Genomic DNA, 19,852 nt, shown 5'->3' on the forward strand with positions numbered 1-19,852 from the left:
AACTTAACAAAAAACGTACCATTTAATGAAAAAATATATGCATGTCTCTATCAAATATAAAAATGTGTTACTAAAAAAAAAAAAAAACATGTTGGCCAGTGAAAATCATAAGCCCTGTTCATAGAAACTCATATAGACAGTTACAAGTTACGAGAAACCATTTTAATTAAAGCAAAGTATCTACTTGTTTGGCATTATGTCACTGCAGAGGTCAAATGTTGCCCTGGGATTGGTCCAGTAAAAACTCAGTGAAAACAGCATTGATACAAACAGGTGTGTTCTGAGACAAACTGAAGGGATGTTCTGAGGTTTCAGCGTTGGCCCGAAGAATGCAGCCTTCTATTCATGTGATTGCCTGATCATAGTCAGAGAAATTACTGAGGAATTTGAGAATATGAGCAAGCTTGCAAAAAAGACTTTGAGCCCCATTTAAAGGGGGAAGAGTATTTTGCATCAAACATCAAAAGCGGAGCTTAGGCCTGTTTCTGGATAGAGCTAATAGGAGTCTTGTGGAATGGCTTAAAGTGTTTAATATCCGAGGACGGATCTCATTTGACTGTAACAGAAGGTGAAAGACCCTTCGACCTCAGCAGTTCCTATGGAATCATAGGAACTAAAATTTAACACATTGAGAGTCATTTGGTGGTGAATTTAACACATTGAGAGTCATTTGGTGGTGCTGATGTTTAATGTGACATGGCCTATTTATTTAGCACTCAAAAATGCATCCATACATCTATATGCACAAACCCCTACCATTGACACATAACTATGACTCAATAAATACTTTGCAAAGATTATGCAGGAATTTTTGACTGTTTTGATTTTAGCAAAAAAGGAAAAGTGATGCAACAGGACATTATATAGGAATTCTGTTCATCCAACTAGACAAATATATGCATGTTTACACAGAAACCTGAATATTGTATCTGATATCCTTGAATCTGTCCAAGAATCCTGAGGAGACTGCATGTAGGGCATAATACAAGCATGCAAAAACATGAAACTCTCGCTATCAGCCGATCATTGGTGGGATGATTCCTGATATGACTTCCCTTTAGTTTTTCCCTTTTACTCCTTAAACAAATATGTTGAGAAACCCCAAGTAATACAGATAAACAATATAAAGAGAACCATGATGAGTTACTTGGTATTATTCTTTCCACGAAAACACAATGAAAAGAGGTTATGAGAGCAACCATATGAAGATCTTGTGTGCTTGTTGTAGGCGGTGCTGTCTATTTCTCATAGCAAGTCCTGTTCAAACACACAGCCAGTTTTCTACATGAGTTCTGCTTCTGTTTTAGAAGAAGCATCGCAGCTTTTCGGCTCAAAACTCTCTGGCCTCCTCAAACTGTTTGTAGTAGTCCTCATCCTGAGGGTTCTCTGCACATTTCTGTCCGTTATTGGGAGGGCGAGCCTGGTTGTAGCGGCTCCAGTCGCCCTTGCAGATGATCCATGGTAGGATGTCCACTTTGTAATGCAGGTCAGCGGAGAACTCCGTGCTGATGAGGTTGGGCGTACCGGCCCCTTTGCCTCGGGTGATGAGCTTCATGCTGTCGTCGTAGCAGCAATGTTGGGCCGCCAACGTTGTGGATTCCAGCGTAAGCATGGAGCGGATGCAATAGCGAGCAGTGGGTTTGTAGATCTCCAGCTTCTCCTTCGGCCCGCTGGCGTCCTTCCAGCGGAAGTTGCGCCTCGTTGTGGCATCGTGGACGTCTGCGGTGCTGTAGGCCACCTCTGTTGGGTAAAAGCAGGGGCAGCTGGGTAGGTCGTTGGCCACTTTGCTCATGTATTTCTTGAGGAACTCACTCTTGCAGTTCATCCAACGCTCGCAGCTGTCTGTATCTGAGGAAGAGTAACCAACATCACAATCAGGATCACACAGTTGTGTTTAAATATGTGATTAACACTTTTCATATCTCTAATATCTACTGTTGATAACTAGGAATGACATTTGTAAGGGGCCGTTCACATATCGCGTCTTTTCCGCGCGCAAGTCAGTTATTTCAAATGTAAAAGCCACGTGGCAGGCGCGCTCATAATGGAAGCAACGCGGTCGCGACGCGCATGTGTTGCGTTTTCCACGTGCATCGAGATGAAAAATTCTCAACTTTTCAGAATGCCGCAAGCACACCGCAGGTAATGTGACAAGAACCAACCGATCAGCTTCGGCCTTTCCATAACAAAACATTGAAATCTCAGCTGAACAGCCAATCATAACTGTACAGGGTGGTTTTTATATCTCATCTCCATAAATATATCTAGTAGTAAAGCTAATGCAAGGGCTATCAATGTTTCCTTTGCTGAAACTTCCTTGTCATTGTGGACAGCACAGCTCATGCATAGTAACGACAGATGCCACGGGAGCGCAAGCGCTTTGGAAAGAAGGAGAAAATGGCGCGGCCGCATTTTTAGACGCGATATGTGAACGGCCCCTAAGGAATTTTATTGATGTGACAAAGACAGCACATCACACACGAACAGATTTTTAACCAGAGTCCCTACTGTGAACACTGGAAATCTCGTAAAATCTTTCGAGACTTCAGAATAAACATGGCGGAACATGGCAGGAAGAAATTGCAATGACAGTGTTTGGAACGATTCTGACAGAAAATTCACGGGAAAAAAATAAAAGGGTTTGGGTGAAGTCGTGGAGACGGCAGGAACATGGTCTTTACTTTGTGCTGCGCCATGACTGCATTTGTTATGCTTCCGTCTTCTGTCAGCTCGCTTTCTGATTGGATATTGTGATAATGTGGATATATGTGGATATTCACGTGATAATCTTCAGAGTGTGCGCGCGTTTTTCCTCGGGGTTGCCTCCAAACATCAGGATTTCTAATCGTAAATATTCAACGTTAAATATCTACGATTCGCGATTTTCCACAGGAAAATCTAATAAGATAATCTGTAGAACCATCAAGATAATCGGGACATTACCTAGGATTGTTGGAAGGGGAGAAATCGGCCCAAAAACAGCCCGATTATTCTGTGGTGTGTACCCAGCATAACTACACTGATTTTAGTCTTCTTAAATTCAATTTATCACAGTGAGTTGCAAGTTGTATTTGTTTGATCCTCTAAAAAGAACCAGCTCATAAGAATCATTTTTTCGGGAATTGGTTAGACTTCCCTGGTTGCACTGTATGGTTGAAGGCCAATTGCCTCACAGTGGCGTGATGAAGGCTGTCCCAATTCAAAGGCTCCTTCAAATGAGGCCTTGAAATGCATCCTTAGTTTCCCGGACAATGAAGGATACAACAGATGGATCCTTTGCGGCCTACCCTACCCCAGAATTCATTGCGCGCCAGTGACGACAGAATTTGTGTGTAGAGTAAGTATTGGGTTTCAATTTACTCGAATAGTTGCACTGTATAGCTCTGATTAACTAAAATAAAAATAAAGACATGGGCATGGTCCGATTCATGATTGAATCAATCTTATGAGTTGGTTCTTTTCAGTGAACCAAAACCATAGTGTGCAGCTACTACTATAAACAAACTAGTTGCATTGTATAGTTTTGATTAACGAAAAAGAACAAACTCATTAGACTCATTCTTTCAGGAATCAGATTACACACACTGACTCAGTAGTCAGTAGTGGTGTTGTGGTATGTAAGCAACATTTACCAATTCAAGAAATATTATTTTTATTCTGAATATGGTTTTCCTACATTTAGGACAGTAAGCTAGTAGGTTTTAATGGTGTATTAGAAAGCTAAGCTGTATTCCTGTCTTACCTAACGCCATCTTCTCTGCTTGAATATGGTATAATACAAGTTTTAAAAAGTAATATTATAGAGCTAAGAGCATGTTTTGCTCACTTGGAGTTTTGGTTTTGTTAGCAACCAATTACCTAGGTGATGTTAAATTACAAAATAACTCACCAACTCCGAAGAGCTCCGTTGCATTAAACTCTTCAGTGCCAGCAAGCAGACTGACTTCCGTCGCTGCCGTCTTGAAAGCATCTTCAATCCCTATGCATAAGAAAGTGCCATTAATGTTTAAGATGATCATTTGGCAGCATTTGCCACTTTGTAATCTAGGTACAAGAGTTTTCTTGTATAACTTCTAAAGCATGATCCAAAGAAAGGCTGTCTTACCGGGGCAGCTGGGCATGTCACATGTCCGTGACTCTGTGGCCGTGCAGGCATAGCCACACGACCTGGTTCGCTTCTGGTTGCCATTTCCACAAGACACGCTGCATGACGACCAACCGCTCCAGTCCCCTTCCCCATCTATGTAATCTGTAATAGAGGCAAGAAAACAGTCAAATTTCACACATTCACTGGCACTTGAGTGTTATGACTTCAAGCACAGGTTGTGTTGTACTCCTGTCCTACTGAGTAGATCTGATTCAGACCTTATGTTTCAAATACCTGAGGCGCTTAAACTAGGTCTGCTGGCCTATACCATTAGCATACCTCTCTAATTGGCTGATACACATGGGAGTGGGTGAATGAATGAGCCAAGTCTGCATACTTGTGCCAACTTCCAACTCCTTTTAAACAATGTACAAGTACTACTCTTAAATTTCTGATTAAATTTCTGAGGGGTGACCAAAACAGTTACTGAAGTATTGAGGTGGAGTATTTTAATGTCTTTTTCTGACATAACAATTTTATGGCCTTTAATATAGTTTTTATATCCTGACAATAGGCGTTTACAGTTGGTCTGTCAGACACAAAGACATCTGCTCATATTGGATTAGCATGAACTTAAAGTATGCCAAAAAGAGGCCAAAACTAAGGAGGAATTTTAATAATAATAATAATAATCTATTTATGTTTAACATTATTATTATTAATAATAATTTATTAGTATTATTAAAGAAATTCATTAGTAGCCACAATTTAAATATATATATAAAACTATATATATATGCAAAACTATTTTAGAGCATAAACATTGATCATTATTAGATTAGTAATAATAATAATAATGTTAGTTTTGTAAAGAAATTAATTGTATTTATATGCAAAACTATTTTAGAGTATAAACTTTGATCATTATTATTATTTTTTTTTATAATATTATTAATAATAATAGTAGTATTTTACTTGTTGTTTATTATTTTTATATTTTATTTTTTTAAATATTCATTCGTTCATTCATTTTTTCTTTTGAATAATGAAGGAAAAACATCCAAACCAAGGGTGGCTACTTTGAAAAAGCTAAATTATGAGAACGTTTTGATTTGTTTAACATTTTCTTTTGGTCATTACATAATTCAAACTTTTCTGGTAGTGTGTATATATACACACACACACACACACAAACCAACCAAGCAACCACAATCTATATCCACTCCCCCTGATGAGAGAAAAACAAAGAGCCTTGGTCTTAAAAAGACAACATTACTCTCAGCGCCGTCAAACCGCATGGTCACAGTTGAGTGCGGGCCAACTCACAGGCAACAACATGTCTGAAACCCACATGAGCCACAGTTCCCTACACACACCGCTAATGGAAATGAATAAGCCAATCAAGAGCAGATATGGCAAACCCTCAGGAATGAGTCACGGCCACAACCGACCGTGTGTCATGAGGAACATTTATATGGAGAATTTTTAGCTTTGGATTGATACTACCTTAACCCATTTATCAAAGACAGTTCCTCCAAAGCAAAAGGGTTTAGGCAAGTGGTGACAGGGTAAGAATGTGTTTGACAGGAAGTGCAGACTCTGACAGTAACACACATTCACTCATTTAGCTCCACTTTACCAAAAAAGACAGAAAGAGAGCTATTAGACTGGAGGAACAGATGCTCTGGATTCTCTCTTTCCTCCTTTGATGTTCAGGAGTGTTTTCTGTCACGGAGACAGACTCTGCCACACAGGAATCTGTCTGTTACAGGAAGCAATCTACAATCACAGACTCCATAAGAAGTGCCATCCTTGTTGTAGTGATGGCGTAAATCATCTGACGTGCAAATTACAGATTCCATCACTTCACGGCAGAGCCATATTTAAGCTTTGCAGAGCCCTTCATTAAGACAACAACTCAAGATGCACTATAACACTCGTCTGTAACGTACCGTATTCTGTCTGTGTTCTGCTTCCCGTGCCGGCAGACCCTCTTCGCTCCCAATCTCCGAGTGGTTTGAGGAAATTGCTGTCCTCTGTGTTGCTCTCGTAGGGGTAATCCTGTTCATCGGGCCCCTTCGGGGTGGACATGGAAGCTGAGGACGAGGAAGACGAACGCTGCCACCAGTTCCTCCAGTTAGGAGCCACCCAGCCAGGCTTGTTTTCTTTGCGCATTCCCTTCTCTGGTTCAGAACCTTCCAGGCTGTCCACCACTTCTATGGTTACCTAAAAAGATTTTAAAAGAGACTGACATAAGTAGTGTTTACTTAGACAAACATTTCTATTATTATTATTGCTCAACCTTAAAGGGTTAGTTTACCCAAAAATGAAAATTCTCTCATTAATTACTCACCCTCAAGTCGTTCCACACCCGTAAGACCTTCGTTCATCTTCAGAACACAAATTAAGATATTTTTGATGAAATCCAATGGCTCAGTGAGGCCTCCATTGATAATTAACACTTTCAGATGCCCAGAAAGCTACTAAAGACGTATTTAAAACAGTTCATGTGACTACAGTGGTTCAATCCTAATGTTATGAAGTGACGAGAATACTTTTTGTGCGCCAAAAAATCTAAATAACGACTTTATTCAACAATATCTAGTGATGGGCGAATTCAAAACACTGCTTCATGAAGTTTCGAGGCTTTACAAATCTTTTGTTTCGAATCAGTGGTTCGGAACGTGTATCAAACTGCCACGTGTCACGTGATTTCAGTAAATGAGGCTTCGTTACATCATAAGTGTTTCGAAATTCCAATGGATCACGTGGCTTTGGCAGTTTGATAAACGCTCCGAACCACTGATTTGAAACAAAAGATTCGTAAAGCTCCGAAGCTTCATGAAGCAGTGTTTTGAAATCGCCCATCACAAGATATTGTTGAATAAAGTCATTATTTTGATTTTTTGGCGCACAAAAAGTATTCTTGTCACTTCATAACATTACGATTGAACCACTGTACTCACATGGACTGTTTTAAATATGTCTTTAGTAGCTTTCTGGGCATCTGAAAGTGTTAATTATCAATGGAGGCCTCACTGAGCCATCGGATTGAAGATGAACAAAGGTCTTACGGGTGTGGAACGACATGAGGGTGAGTAATTAATGACAGAATTTTCATTTTTGGGTGAACTAACCCTTTAAGGTTAGGGATTTGAAGAAAATCCCAACCCCAATTATATATAAATATATATATTCAAATGTATATTTTTATTTTAATCATTCAGTAACATGATATATCAAAGTACTATGGTAGTACCATCTGATACCATCATAACTCCAACAATTTCCTTTTGTAAGAAACATTTCAAAACAGTAATTTCATGCTGTGCTATAAAACTAAATCAAACACTGCAGTCTGTATCGGTCTCTTTTATTGCAAATCCAATTTGTTTACTTGCACATGTTGAGAATAATCATACAGATCAAGGGTGTTTGTTGTACGGAGGGAACATCAAACAGTGAGGGGTAGTGTGATGTTGTGGAGATCCAGATGGACGTTGGCTTAGGTCATGGTCATGCTCCATGACTCGCCCTGAGAGGCTGCCATTCTGCAGTGACACCCCCACCCCACCCAAACACCCTACAAGTAACACATGTGCCTCCCAGATTGGGGCAGGGGGTGGGCTTCCCCTCTCTAGCCTCTCTTTCTCTCGCTCTCTCCACCTAAACATCAAGTTCAAAGGGCCTCTCAGCCTCCTTAAGACCATGAAAGCCAGATGATGCTTTGGATCAAAGATACCCATGCCCACACACCCCCCCTTGAGCCTCTCACACACACATTCACTGCCATCTTAAGACATCGATACACTTTATCCTTTCTGCCATTCTTGGTCAAGACTCACATGTTTTTCCTTCTGATGTGGATCGAGCCCATAGTGGATTAGTTGGCGGCCGGTGCCATGCAGGTGTATGTGGTTACTGAGACTCGGCTAGGTGAATGTTAGAGGTTGTGTGTTTTTGTGTGTGTATGTGTGTGTATAAGAGAGAGAGAGAGAGAGAGAGAGAGGGAGAGAGAAAGCGGGGGGACCAAAAGGCTCTATTCTTGAAAAGAAGTGCTGATGTGCATCAGGGCTTTCTGCCACTTTTTCTTTGCCAAGTTTTACTTTATGTGCTTGGTCAGCCATGTCTCCTTTAAAAGTCTTTGTGTTTGTGCACAGCAAAAATCATTTTCTTAATCATTATTTTCTCTAATACAAATAAACTTACTTAAAACCTAGTTACATTTATTTGAGAAGCAAAAATGTGTAAAATAATAAGAGAATATATTATGGCCTTATTTTCTTAATTTTTATTATTCTTTAATTTACAGAAGTCCATTACAGGGTTAGTTCACCCAAAAACGTTGTTCCTCATGTCGTTCCACACCCGTAAGACCTTCATTCATCTTCAGAACACAAATTAAGATATTTTTGATGAAATCCAAGGGTTTCTGAACCACACATAGGCAGCAACGTCATTGCACCTTTTGACGTCCAGAAAGTTCACTAGGTATGACAACGGTTCAAATTGTAGAATAAAGTTGTTGTTTTTTTTGCTTGTTTTTGCGCACAAAATGTATTCTCGTCACTTCATAACATTAATGTTGAACCACTGTAGTCACATAGACTATTTTAACCATGTTTTTAGCTACCCTTCTGGACGTCAAAAGGTGCAATGACGTTGCTGCCTATTTGTGGATCAGATACCCTCAGATTTCATCAAAAATATCTTAATTTGTGTCCTGAAGATGAACGAAGGTCTTACAGGTGTGGAACGACATGAGGGTGAGTAATTAATGACAGAAATTTTTGGGTGAACTAACCCTTTAATAAGTTTATTTCTTACTTCATTGGCAAATAGTTATTATGTTAAATGTGTGTTTTCTTTGATTGGGATAAGAAATAGATTTGGGGTAAGAAAAATAATGTTCTCGGAAAAGATCTTAAAACAGTTTTAATATCTTACTCAATTTGGCAATAAAAATTAAGAATATATATATATATATATATATATGATTGACCACTATATATATATATATATATATATATATATATATAGTGGTCAATCATATATATATATATAATTTGATAAATCTAAGGAAAACGCATTGAATTTCAGCATCTTCCTACCTGTATGTTGGGGTTCTGCCCATTTATATCAGCTTTGGAAAGATCAGGGAAGTTTTGTAGGTCCAGCAGAAAAGCTCCTGGGCCGTCTCTCTGCAGGCTGCCCCCTGTCCCATGACTCTGAGCCCAAGGCTGAGACGCTGGAATATGAGCCACTCGGGACTGTCTGTCCCCCGTCCCCATCTGAACCGAGGAGCTACTTTCTGCATTGACATTATTCTGCATGAAACAATAAGAGAATCAGTGGAATATTAGATGAGTAGTTCTCAATGGGTTTTGCTCCAGGAGCCACATTTTATCATTTTCACCTCCCTTTTAAAAGTTAATAAGTATTTATTTCATCATGTTAACTATATATGGTTAGTTGCATTTGCATTTAGCTTAGTTTGCATTTAGCATAGTTTTTCCTGCTGTCCACTATCAGAACAAACCTTTTGCAACCCACCAGTTGGCCCACAGACATTCAAGGACTTGAATCATTTTGGGAAAAGATAAATGATAAAGGAAGCCATTGAGAGTGAATCATCCCTCTGTATATAATTCTTGACTCTTTGTTGTCACAGATTCAAAAATCCATCTCAATTATCTGCTTGTTTCCACCCTGACCTCGGGAGATTGTACAATTGATGTTAGACTCAGCGTAGAAGTATATTTACATTGTGTAACTTCCCAACAAGGAAAAAAGCAGCGTCCCACTATAAATACAGATGAGAGTGGTTAAAAGTGCTCAACATCATTAGATTCATTATACACTGGTTAAAATGGCAGAGGTCAATTCACGTCTCAATCAGAGGTCACCGTCAGCATTAGCACACAGTGGCAACCCATACTTACGAGAAAACCTAACTATTTTACGAGGTGGTGATTTTATATGAATTTGTACGATGTGAATCATATGAAAATGTAAGTAAGCATGAAGGTTCTCTCTCCTAACCTCACCCCTAAACATAACCACCTGTGAGGCAAAAGCATTTCGTATAGATTAGCCACCAAATCGACAAAACATAAAATAGTTATAAATTCCCATGAGATTGTGTTAACTGTGGGTAATAGAATGGAATGGTGTTCCCTAGCTAGTTCAAGCTGGTCGTCTATGGTCATTCGCTGCTCTAGATGTTTGGTAAGATTAACTTGTTTTTGACCTGATTGATCATAGTGGTCAACCTGGTTAGTGCTAGTAGACCACCTTGGACTAGTCACAAACCTGACCTGGCTTCTCCAGCAGGGTTTGTTCATTGAATCTGTTCAGGATATTCATCAACAGGAAAATTGAGGACTTATCGACAACCATGATCAGAAATGCTTCAAAAATGGCAACCTGAACACTATCATCTCTTTCTTATCACCTGAAATGTGCGATTGCAACCTAGACGTCTTTAACACCCCTTTAGCCAGCCATATGTTCACGAAAGAGACCTTGAAGACTGAGATCAATGGAAACAATACTGGTTTCATCCAGCTCAGCCCAGCACTGTTTGTTTACACTGACAGAGATTAGAGACATTAGCAGCTCCACTCACTCAATCTCACCTCAAATGGCCTAATTACCCACAGGTGCTACATTGCTCCTTATCACCCCATAATATAAACACACACACACTAGAGACTTTCTGTGAATTTTAAGAGAGCACTATGATAATAGCCTATCATTTAAAGCTACAAGAGGGACAATTCACACACACACAAAAAAGCCTCATAAAAAGATTAGTCTACTGAACATAATTAGACTAAGTTAGAATCTGATTACTTAAATGGACTGGGAAAAATCATCAAAATGTATTATTTTATTATTATCATTATTTTAAATTTTCTTTTCTGTGGAACGCACACAAAAATAATAATGAGCCCCTTAATGTTTTTAAGCTCACAAAGGCTGCATTTGATAAAATATATAGTAAAATATTACTATTTTTACTATACAAAATAGTAAAAACAGTAATTATATAGTAATAATTAATCTATAATTAATAAAATATAGTAATTTTTTGTTATATATATATATATTATTTTAAAATGTAATTTATTCCTGTGAAGGCAAAGCTGAATTTCAGCATCATTACTCCAGTCTTCAGTGTCACATGATCCTTCAGAAATCATTCTAATATGCTGATTTGCTGCTCAAGAAACATTTCTTGTTATTATCAATGTTGAAAACATTGTGCTGTTTTATATTTTCAGAATTCTTTGATGAATAGGAAGTTCAAAATAATATAATTTATTTGTCATAAATGTCCTTACTGTCACTTTTAACCTATTTAATGTGTTCTTGCTGAATAAAAGTATTAATTTTCTAAAAAATAAATCATACAGATCAGTACTGATCCCAAACTTTTGAACGGTTGTGTGTATGTGAAGATTCTTGAAAAATTCAGTTTTGTTTTCCTTAAAAATAACAGCATACATGTTTAAGTAAATCATGACAGAATTTTTTTTTTTTTTTTCAGTGAATTTTTCTTTAAAATTGGCATCATAAATGCAGTAAGCACAAATAATATTGACCACATAACCTCTGTTATGTTTCATATGTGGAGCCATCTGTCTCAACAGAGTCTGAAAACAAAACTTCTGTCTGTTTTTATGAAATGTAAAAAAATATTCTTTAGTAATTTTAAGGAGTTGGAAACGTCAAATGCTGATGGCCTGGCTCCTGTCTTTCCTTGGATCAAGAGATGATTTCTGGCTACAGTCCTGCACTGTTCTACTCTAGAGCAGCTGAAATAGATAGAGAACGAAGCCCATATTGCAAAATTGTTGTGCGGCTTGCTGGCTGACAGAAAAAAAACATGCTTTTCCCTGTCAAAGAGGGTTGTAATTGTTTTCCCTTAAGACTGCCAAGGCATGTGTTTGCTGTCACATACACACAGAGGGGGCAATTACTCCACAATTGGACAGCTATAAGTAGCTTGTAATCATGCATACTGAGCTAGACAATAAGATCAAAGGGCACCATCAATCTTTTGTCTCTTTCTCTCCTCCCTCTCTTTCACTCAAGCCATTTTGCTTGACTGCCTGAGTGCAGAGAGCAGCAGTGTAGTGTAGAATGCATTTCGCTTCAGGTAAAGGGGGAAAAAAAATCATCCAGCAGTTTTGGGGAAGCTACTTTGAAGCAGTTGTTTTACAACTACTTGATTTTATAGTGATTAAACTATAGTCAAGCTATCCTTTTGAAAAAAGTAGTTAGCTATAGACTACTAACACGTCAATAATGATAATCAGAGAACAGCTTTTCCAAACTAGTTTATTTAACTGGCCCACTCAAATGAACTGATTCATTAATATGTGTTGAACTTTCCAAAACAACATGAGTGCTAAATAATGAACAAAATGCGGTTAGGTGTCTAATAGCGTGGTGCTAATGCTAAATGCTTTGAAGGACAAAACAGCATTACTGATGTAATATTTTATCACGCTTTGACAGAAAAATAGGCAAATTAAGAAACTGCAATGATCATCAGAGTAAACCACCACCTACTCACATGTCAATTCAAAATGGAGTCTGAGATATTGTGAACAACTTTAGCCATGACAGAACATTTTTACAGTTCCTACAAAGACATTACACACACCGTTCTTTAAACTGTATGGGCCTCTGACTATTAAAACAGACACAAGGGTGACATACAGACGCCCCCATTACATTTCTGACTACTTCCACCTCCCGCTTCCTCTTCATTCCCTTTGCTTAAGAAGCATGACACCATTTCAATTGGGAGCCTCTCAGGGGGTCTTCCCAGGAGACTAGACAGGAAACGAAGGCTAAACACAAAGTGCAAAAGGCTTTTCAATGCAACACCTATATGAAGTAGAAAAATATTTGCTTTTCTGACTTTATGAGGAAATACTTTGCCAAGGGCCAAAATGTAAAATCTTAAGGATTAGCCATTGGGATACGTTTCCCTCAAGAGCAATACACTGCACAAAAAAAAAAAAAAAATCACCATATCAACAATATTAATTTGTTTAATTAGCAAAACTGCATAAGATATTAAGTATATTGAGTTTTTTCCACTTGTTTTGAACATAAGTGATAAATAATGGTAATAAGACAAAATCTATATATATTTAAGATACATTCTTTGAAAAAAATCCCAAATATTTACATGATTTTGCTTAACATATGGATTTAACTTGATTTAAGGAAGTTTACATATTTTACTGAGTCACTCTATGTCTTACTGGAGTCATTGTGAGAAATATTAAGGTATTAATGTATCAATTACTAGTATGATATTTTAATTAATTTCTATTATTAATTATGTTCTTCATTTGTTTTTCAAAAATGTACATTTTTCTATAACATTGTGAATCCTAGAGATTAAACCATAAAGAAATTATAAAAAAATGTAAGTAATGCTGTCCTCTCAGGCTGTGGCAAAAGGGGATATTTAAAGATTTGCAGGTGCTGGTTCTTTTACTATATCTGTGAATTTGAGATCAGAAGCTGCCAGTGAAGCTTTTTTGTCATCACTAAACTCCACTTCCTCCATCCCTCACTGCTGCCCGAACTCTCCTCAAACCTGGTTAAGTTTGACACATTCTATGTACATTCCAGACATATTTCCAACAGCCGTGTATGTCATAAACGTATTCAGAGAAAAGCGAGTTCTGTCCCAAGACTCTCCACACAAAACCACAGACTTGACCTCCAGGGCAAAACTGTAAAGACTCACCCGGGATTCATTCACTTCCTTTAGCCACTGACTGTAGCAAAACCAGTGAACAGACTGTTGAAAGACAAACTTTTAGCTTTCAGCTTTTGCCAAACAGCTGTTGTAGAACAACAAAATAAAGCTATCATTTAACTGTTCACCTGAATCACATTGCTGCTGTTCCTCTACAAGAGAACCACCATAGTGGATAAACACACATTCATCATGGTGTTATGCCAACGTTTGCAGACTGACAAAGGCATCTTGGTGTCATGCTAAAAATACATCAAAAAGCTAGCCGCAGGGTTTTTAATGCACCCAACAAAGCCCTGTTGATCTCAAACCCTTCTTGACCCCAGGGTCTGGTCTCTGGGAGCACTGCACTTGCTCCGTAAACAGATGGCAGAACACTTTTAGCTGAAATCTGCACAGACTCATTAAAGCCAGGCTAACAACACTAAAGGACAGTCTAAACTGAGAAGGTTTTCTGTAACCCTGAAAGTCACCCTGCTTACAATGTGTTGAATGCATACAGTCTATATTTGGCTTTCCTGGTCTGATTGTACTGTTCTTTTTTTTTTAATCTTGGCAAATGCACAGTTAGAAGCAATAACATATTAACAGGATGCTTGGGTGACACTGATGGACCAGTGGCGATATGATAGCCTGCAGATTGTTAACTGGAGGGAAAGAGACCATCTCTGACCCTGGCTGCACCTCAGCTCAGTTTGAACTATGCCATGTGAAAGCCACCTGACTACATACAAAATAATGCATGAATCTGCGCAACATCACAAATAATGTTGTTAAGGTTGAAGTTTTATCATTACAATGTGTATGTATATTCTATTAATATCTATCTATCTATCTATCTATCTATCTATATATATATATATATATATATATATATATTATATTTTATATATATTTCAATGGCATTTCCGTAATGGTAATTTGTGGTGGAAATTTCATTTTTGAAAATAATAATGAAAAAAAAAAAACTATATAAATAAATGAACTTTTGATGTATGATATGAAAAATAAAATGAAAAAATAATGTTACAATGCAAAACATCTTAATGGTCAACAAATAGACTTAATTTTCTTAATGCAAAAATATAATTTTTTGTTTTGTTTTGTTTTTTTGGAGTGAAATGTGACCTGGACATGTCACGCGTAACAGAATTAGAATAAACTCACCTCCGCCACCCGCGAGTCCTGCTCCGAGCTTACAGTGTCATTTCCGTGCTGCAGCGGGCTGCTCCGCAACACCGTGATGTGTAACGTCAGAAGAAGGAGTCCCAACACCAACAGCAGCTCCGCCGCTAGCCGCACCATCCTCTTCACTCGAGCGCTCTTAGGACCCTGCGCCGCCGCCGCTGCCGGGCTTCCGCTGCCGCCTCCTGCCGCTGCAGACACTCCGATCTCCGGATCCGCCGCGGACGAGGAGCCGCCACACCACTGCGGAGCCACCTCGTAGTCCAGAACAGCAATACTCACGGGAAAAAGAAATTATCTCGAAGAAGCCCAATCACTCCACGTTTTAAAACTAATCAGATCAATGTGTGACCTATAGCTCCTGGCCTTAAAAATGGTATAATCCTGAAGTCCAAAAAGTACTTGAATTACTTTTAAAAAACAGAGAAGTAAGTCCCACAAACTCCAAAGCTGTGTACCATTCCATTGAGGTATTTACTCTTCTTTTAACATTAGTATAAAATGCAAAACAAAAGGAAAATATTATATGTGGAGAGAAGTTTTACTTCTTCATTGAGGAAAAACTGGAGTTTTACTTGTACGCAGGTAAATCAGGTACATTGGCACAATAAGTCTGAGAGCCTGCAGCATTCTTATCTTTGAAAATAATAAAATAAAATAAAAATAGAAAAAACTCTCCAGCTCAAACAAATTCAAATTCTCGTAGTCTGTCCTTCACGTCTAATATAAAACTTGTGTTTTGGGTACATTGTTGCGCTCCGGTGCGTTGCGCAAAGTGCTGTCATCCTCTCCAAACGCCAGTGTGTCCTCAGGGATGAAGTGTAGTTCACTATAAGCCCATCTTCAGTGTGATCAAGATCCAAAGTTCCTCCTCTGACTAACTCATCTGAGCTCTGTCCTCTGGAGGGTGTATGAGCCGCTCTTGCGCAAGAGTATCCACACACACCTTCTGCGTAAAAGCGCGCTGTCAAATAACACACAACACCACAGCTCAAGACTAGTGTGTGTATGTGTGTGTGTTCCCTTCTGTCGTTGTGAGTCTTTAGTCCAGCACAAACACAGTTAGACTCGTGCCCACGAAGCCTTTGGTGTTTTTATATCCCCCTCTTCTTTTGGTTTGCTGTCACCTCCCCTCCCCACCGAATTAACCCTTCATGTCCCAAATGCCTTTATCTGTCCTGTTGATCTGTTGTAAACACAGTGGTAATGGAAAAATAGATATGAAATATTTGCCATATAGCTTATTATAGCATATAATTATAGCATATAGCAGCAGTACGAAAAAGACTATATACAGCCAAACCAAAACTTATTCAGACACTTTGAACATTTCATTCATTAATACAGTTTATTCACTATAGTTTAAAAAATGGTAATAAAATATGATGAGTTAAACTGTGTCAGAAAAAAATGAATCTTAATTATGTCACACTTAAGCAAAACATGGTCAGGTCAAAGTGTCTGAATAATTTTTGGTTCCAAATTTTTTTTTAATCAATTTTACTGGTAGTCCACTGTATGAAGAATTTTTGGGTATAATATGTCACAGTTTACTTTATTATGCGATCCTCACTTACATAATTGAACTATAGTGTCCTGCACCCACTAGTAAAAAATATCAAAAATGTTTGAATAATTTTTGGTTTGACTGTATATATAGGGTGAATTCAGGGTGATTGGGACACTTTTTGCCATTTAGATGAATTGGAAAATGTGCCTCAATCATATACATCTACAACATGACAAATTTCTTGTCTTTTTTGCTTTGAGACCATATCTGAATTTTTTGTGAAACCATATCATATATGAAAAAAGTCTGTATTTTAATTTAAAAAGCTGTTGACCTTCTTGATTAAATACTAAAATTGTAATAATTTTGACAATCTATTTAAAAAGTTTTATGTCTAAATAAATACAAAACTGAAACAATATACAAAGTTAAATTAGGGCATTGTTTTGTGAATTGTGTCCTCCATTTTGAGCAAGCTATTTGAAATCAACATCAATAAATACTGCTAGACTAAACAAAACTCAACTCTACATCGTTTCTGAAAAATACTTCAGAGTGATTGATTTAATTTCAAACACTAATTAAAAGTGATTAATGGGTTGTAGTTTGTAAAATCCTATAGGCCTTGCCTTTGTTTGAGTGATTATAGTGCTAATGATCTTATCATAGATTCTAAGTTGAGTGGTGATGTAACAATATGAGGGTCTTGTTCCCTCCTCCAAATTTCACACTTTCAGGAATGTGAGGATGAAGGGGACGAGGTGTGTCATGATTTGCATTTGTTTGTTCTTCATGGGTCGTCTGAGAGCACACATCAAAAAGTGTGACAAATGTTTTAGCTCTTGTCCAGAACTTGTGTATTGGGCTGGTTCAAAGGGGTTCACTGCTTTTTTCAAGAATAGTTGAACTTGGAAAGATGTTTGTTTGGACTGTCTACTTTCTGATTAAGCATGCAAATCTGCATGATATGTGGTATGCAGAGCTAAATAATTATTTTATTCTCAGTAACATTTTAAAAATGATCCTATTTCATTTGTCCAGAACACAATGCTTACGTTTAGAAAGGACTAAGAGGAATCTACAGACATGGATACACTGGCGGGGCTCCTTAGCAGTTAGAGTGGCACACAGTCTTGCAGTTTCAAAGGGCGGATGAGCCAGCTCATGGGGCCCCTTTTGCTGATGGTCAATGCTTAGACAGATGTTTTCTTGGAGCAGCACATTGCTGTGTTGGTAGCAAAGGAGATGGAAAGAGACTTGACATCTGTTCTCCAGACCGGCTAGACCCTCTGACACACAGGGTGGGGGTAAACTGATGGAGAGAGGCCTGTCCAGTTGCGTGTGCATGTGTATTTGTGCTCTTCTGTTGAAATGTGTTTGTCCTTGATTTTCCTATGAACAACAAGGAATTTTTCCTATGTTGGGGTGTTACAATTCCCTAATGGCAGAAATCAAAGATTAAGTAAATAATCTGGGTTTACGTACCTTGCAGAAGTGATAGCTCATGAGTCGTCTTTTGAAAGGTTCAAACTTTTCAGTTGCTGGCCTGATCTTTTACCGCTACCCCGCAGCACCTCAAAGACAATGGTATAAGGCTGGATGCTGTAATTCTCAACAAGGATTTCTTCATACCGGGGTCAGATATTAACAAGAGTGGTTGAAAATGTTACTGAAAGTGACAAAAATGCCCTGGACATTTAAAATGCCTCCACAGATTTAATCCGTTATCTAGTATTTGATATATTTCAGAATACATTATTCTTCTAGGCTAATCTAGTCGTGGCTTTTGTGCCTCTGCAGACACTGTAGTGACCGACTAGTTAGAGAATGTGTAGCTAATATGAATGTTAAAAACATGTGGAAAAATGGAACAATGATTACATCAAAATCTACCTCTGATAGATCTGTATTATCTAATGTAATTAAAATTTTTAAAAATATGGTCCATCTCAAATGTTGTAATTTGTGCATTATGGCTGCTATTTTCTGATTTTTATAGGTTCTCTCTCTCTCTCTCTCTCTCTCTCTCTATATATATATATGTTATAAATGATTTAAGATTAATTTATTATTATTTTATATATACAGTAATGTGCAAAAGTCTTAGGCCACCACCAGCTTTGTTGTTTTAGCAATGTTTTAATGACCATCCATATATTTTTTTTTAAATTTGTATTTTTACGATACAAACAGAAAATACAGGAAATATGTACACAAAATGTAAAAGAAAAAACAAAATGGCTTCTTTAAGCAAAAATCAGTATTTAATCCAGGAGGTCTTCTTCAATTTTCTCAAAGAAGAAAATCTGAGAAACTTCTCATCATATTTTGAAAGTTTTCTTGGCCTACCAGTCCTTTTCCATTCCATTTAGGTTTAAGAGAGCCAGGTTCCTGCTATTGCTCAAGTATAAGGGGAGGTCACTAAATACTTGCCACTTTAGCCTATAGAAGTTGTTTTTTTCTTCTGTTTTTTAATACTGCCTACAAATGTTCTGTATTTTTTGGTTATATTCTAATAAAGAGACTGAGAAATAATTATATATGGTCATTATACCATTGTTATACCATTGCTAAAACAACATCTAATGGTGGCCTAAGACTTTTACACAGTACTATATATATATATATATGAAAGACAAAGAGACACCCCCATAAAAGTAAAAAAAAAAGCTTCTGAAAATCAATTCCACAGGGCTAAAGTAGCCCCTTATTCAAGTTAATTTCTGACAGGTAGAGGAGCTCTTACACTATGGACATGTCTTAAACATCACTTATAGTAGCACATCATTGGTATATAAATGTTGTTTTCCATCTATTTATGAATGTCTTCCAGTGCAACAACAATTGCCCCCCATTGCGTCTCTAAAACAGAACAAAAACACGTATTGTCCGACAAGTCTAGTATCCGAGACATCCCACTCGTTTCTCAACTCACCCTTGAGAAATTTTCATCACTATGGTGTTGGTATTCTTGGAATAACAAACATTGTTTCAAACATGAGTAAAACAAGTGCAGACTAGACCCTATCTGTCTGCAGCATTTACTATCTGTCTTGATTCCTCCCAGCATTAATCAAGCGGTTACTCCACACCTGCGGAATGTGCATCTCTGTACTAATTGCTAGTTTTACGTGAATATTGGCCTGAGTGCAACATAGTTGGCATGTAGAGCTCCAGCATTCAGACAGAGCTTTTGGGTCTCTTTCAAATGTAACAATTAAGGGTTGTCTCATTCAAAGCAAAGAGCTTGGTAAAACATGTGCAGACACTACTTTTTGTT

The 19,852-nt window shown here is 37.8% G+C and overlaps 1 protein-coding gene across 1 annotated transcript; it reads right to left on the bottom strand.

The window, feature by feature from the left end:
- Window positions 1–680: 680 nt before the first annotated feature.
- On the bottom strand, window positions 681–18,567 carry ism1 (isthmin 1). Its single transcript, XM_051917525.1, has 8 exons — window positions 18,058–18,567; window positions 17,628–17,964; window positions 15,045–16,248; window positions 9,199–9,414; window positions 6,040–6,313; window positions 4,106–4,249; window positions 3,890–3,979; window positions 681–1,848 (listed from the first exon to the last, which is right to left on the bottom strand). Exons 3-8 carry the CDS (start codon window positions 15,180–15,182, stop codon window positions 1,331–1,333), a joined length of 1,380 nt encoding a protein of 459 aa, XP_051773485.1. The 5' UTR covers window positions 15,183–16,248; window positions 17,628–17,964; window positions 18,058–18,567; the 3' UTR covers window positions 681–1,330.
- Between the last annotated feature and the right edge of the window lie 1,285 nt (window positions 18,568–19,852).

The sequence above is a fragment of the Ctenopharyngodon idella genome, chromosome 13 (assembly GCF_019924925.1).
Source record: "Ctenopharyngodon idella isolate HZGC_01 chromosome 13, HZGC01, whole genome shotgun sequence".
Classification (NCBI taxonomy): Eukaryota; Metazoa; Chordata; class Actinopteri; order Cypriniformes; family Xenocyprididae; genus Ctenopharyngodon; species Ctenopharyngodon idella.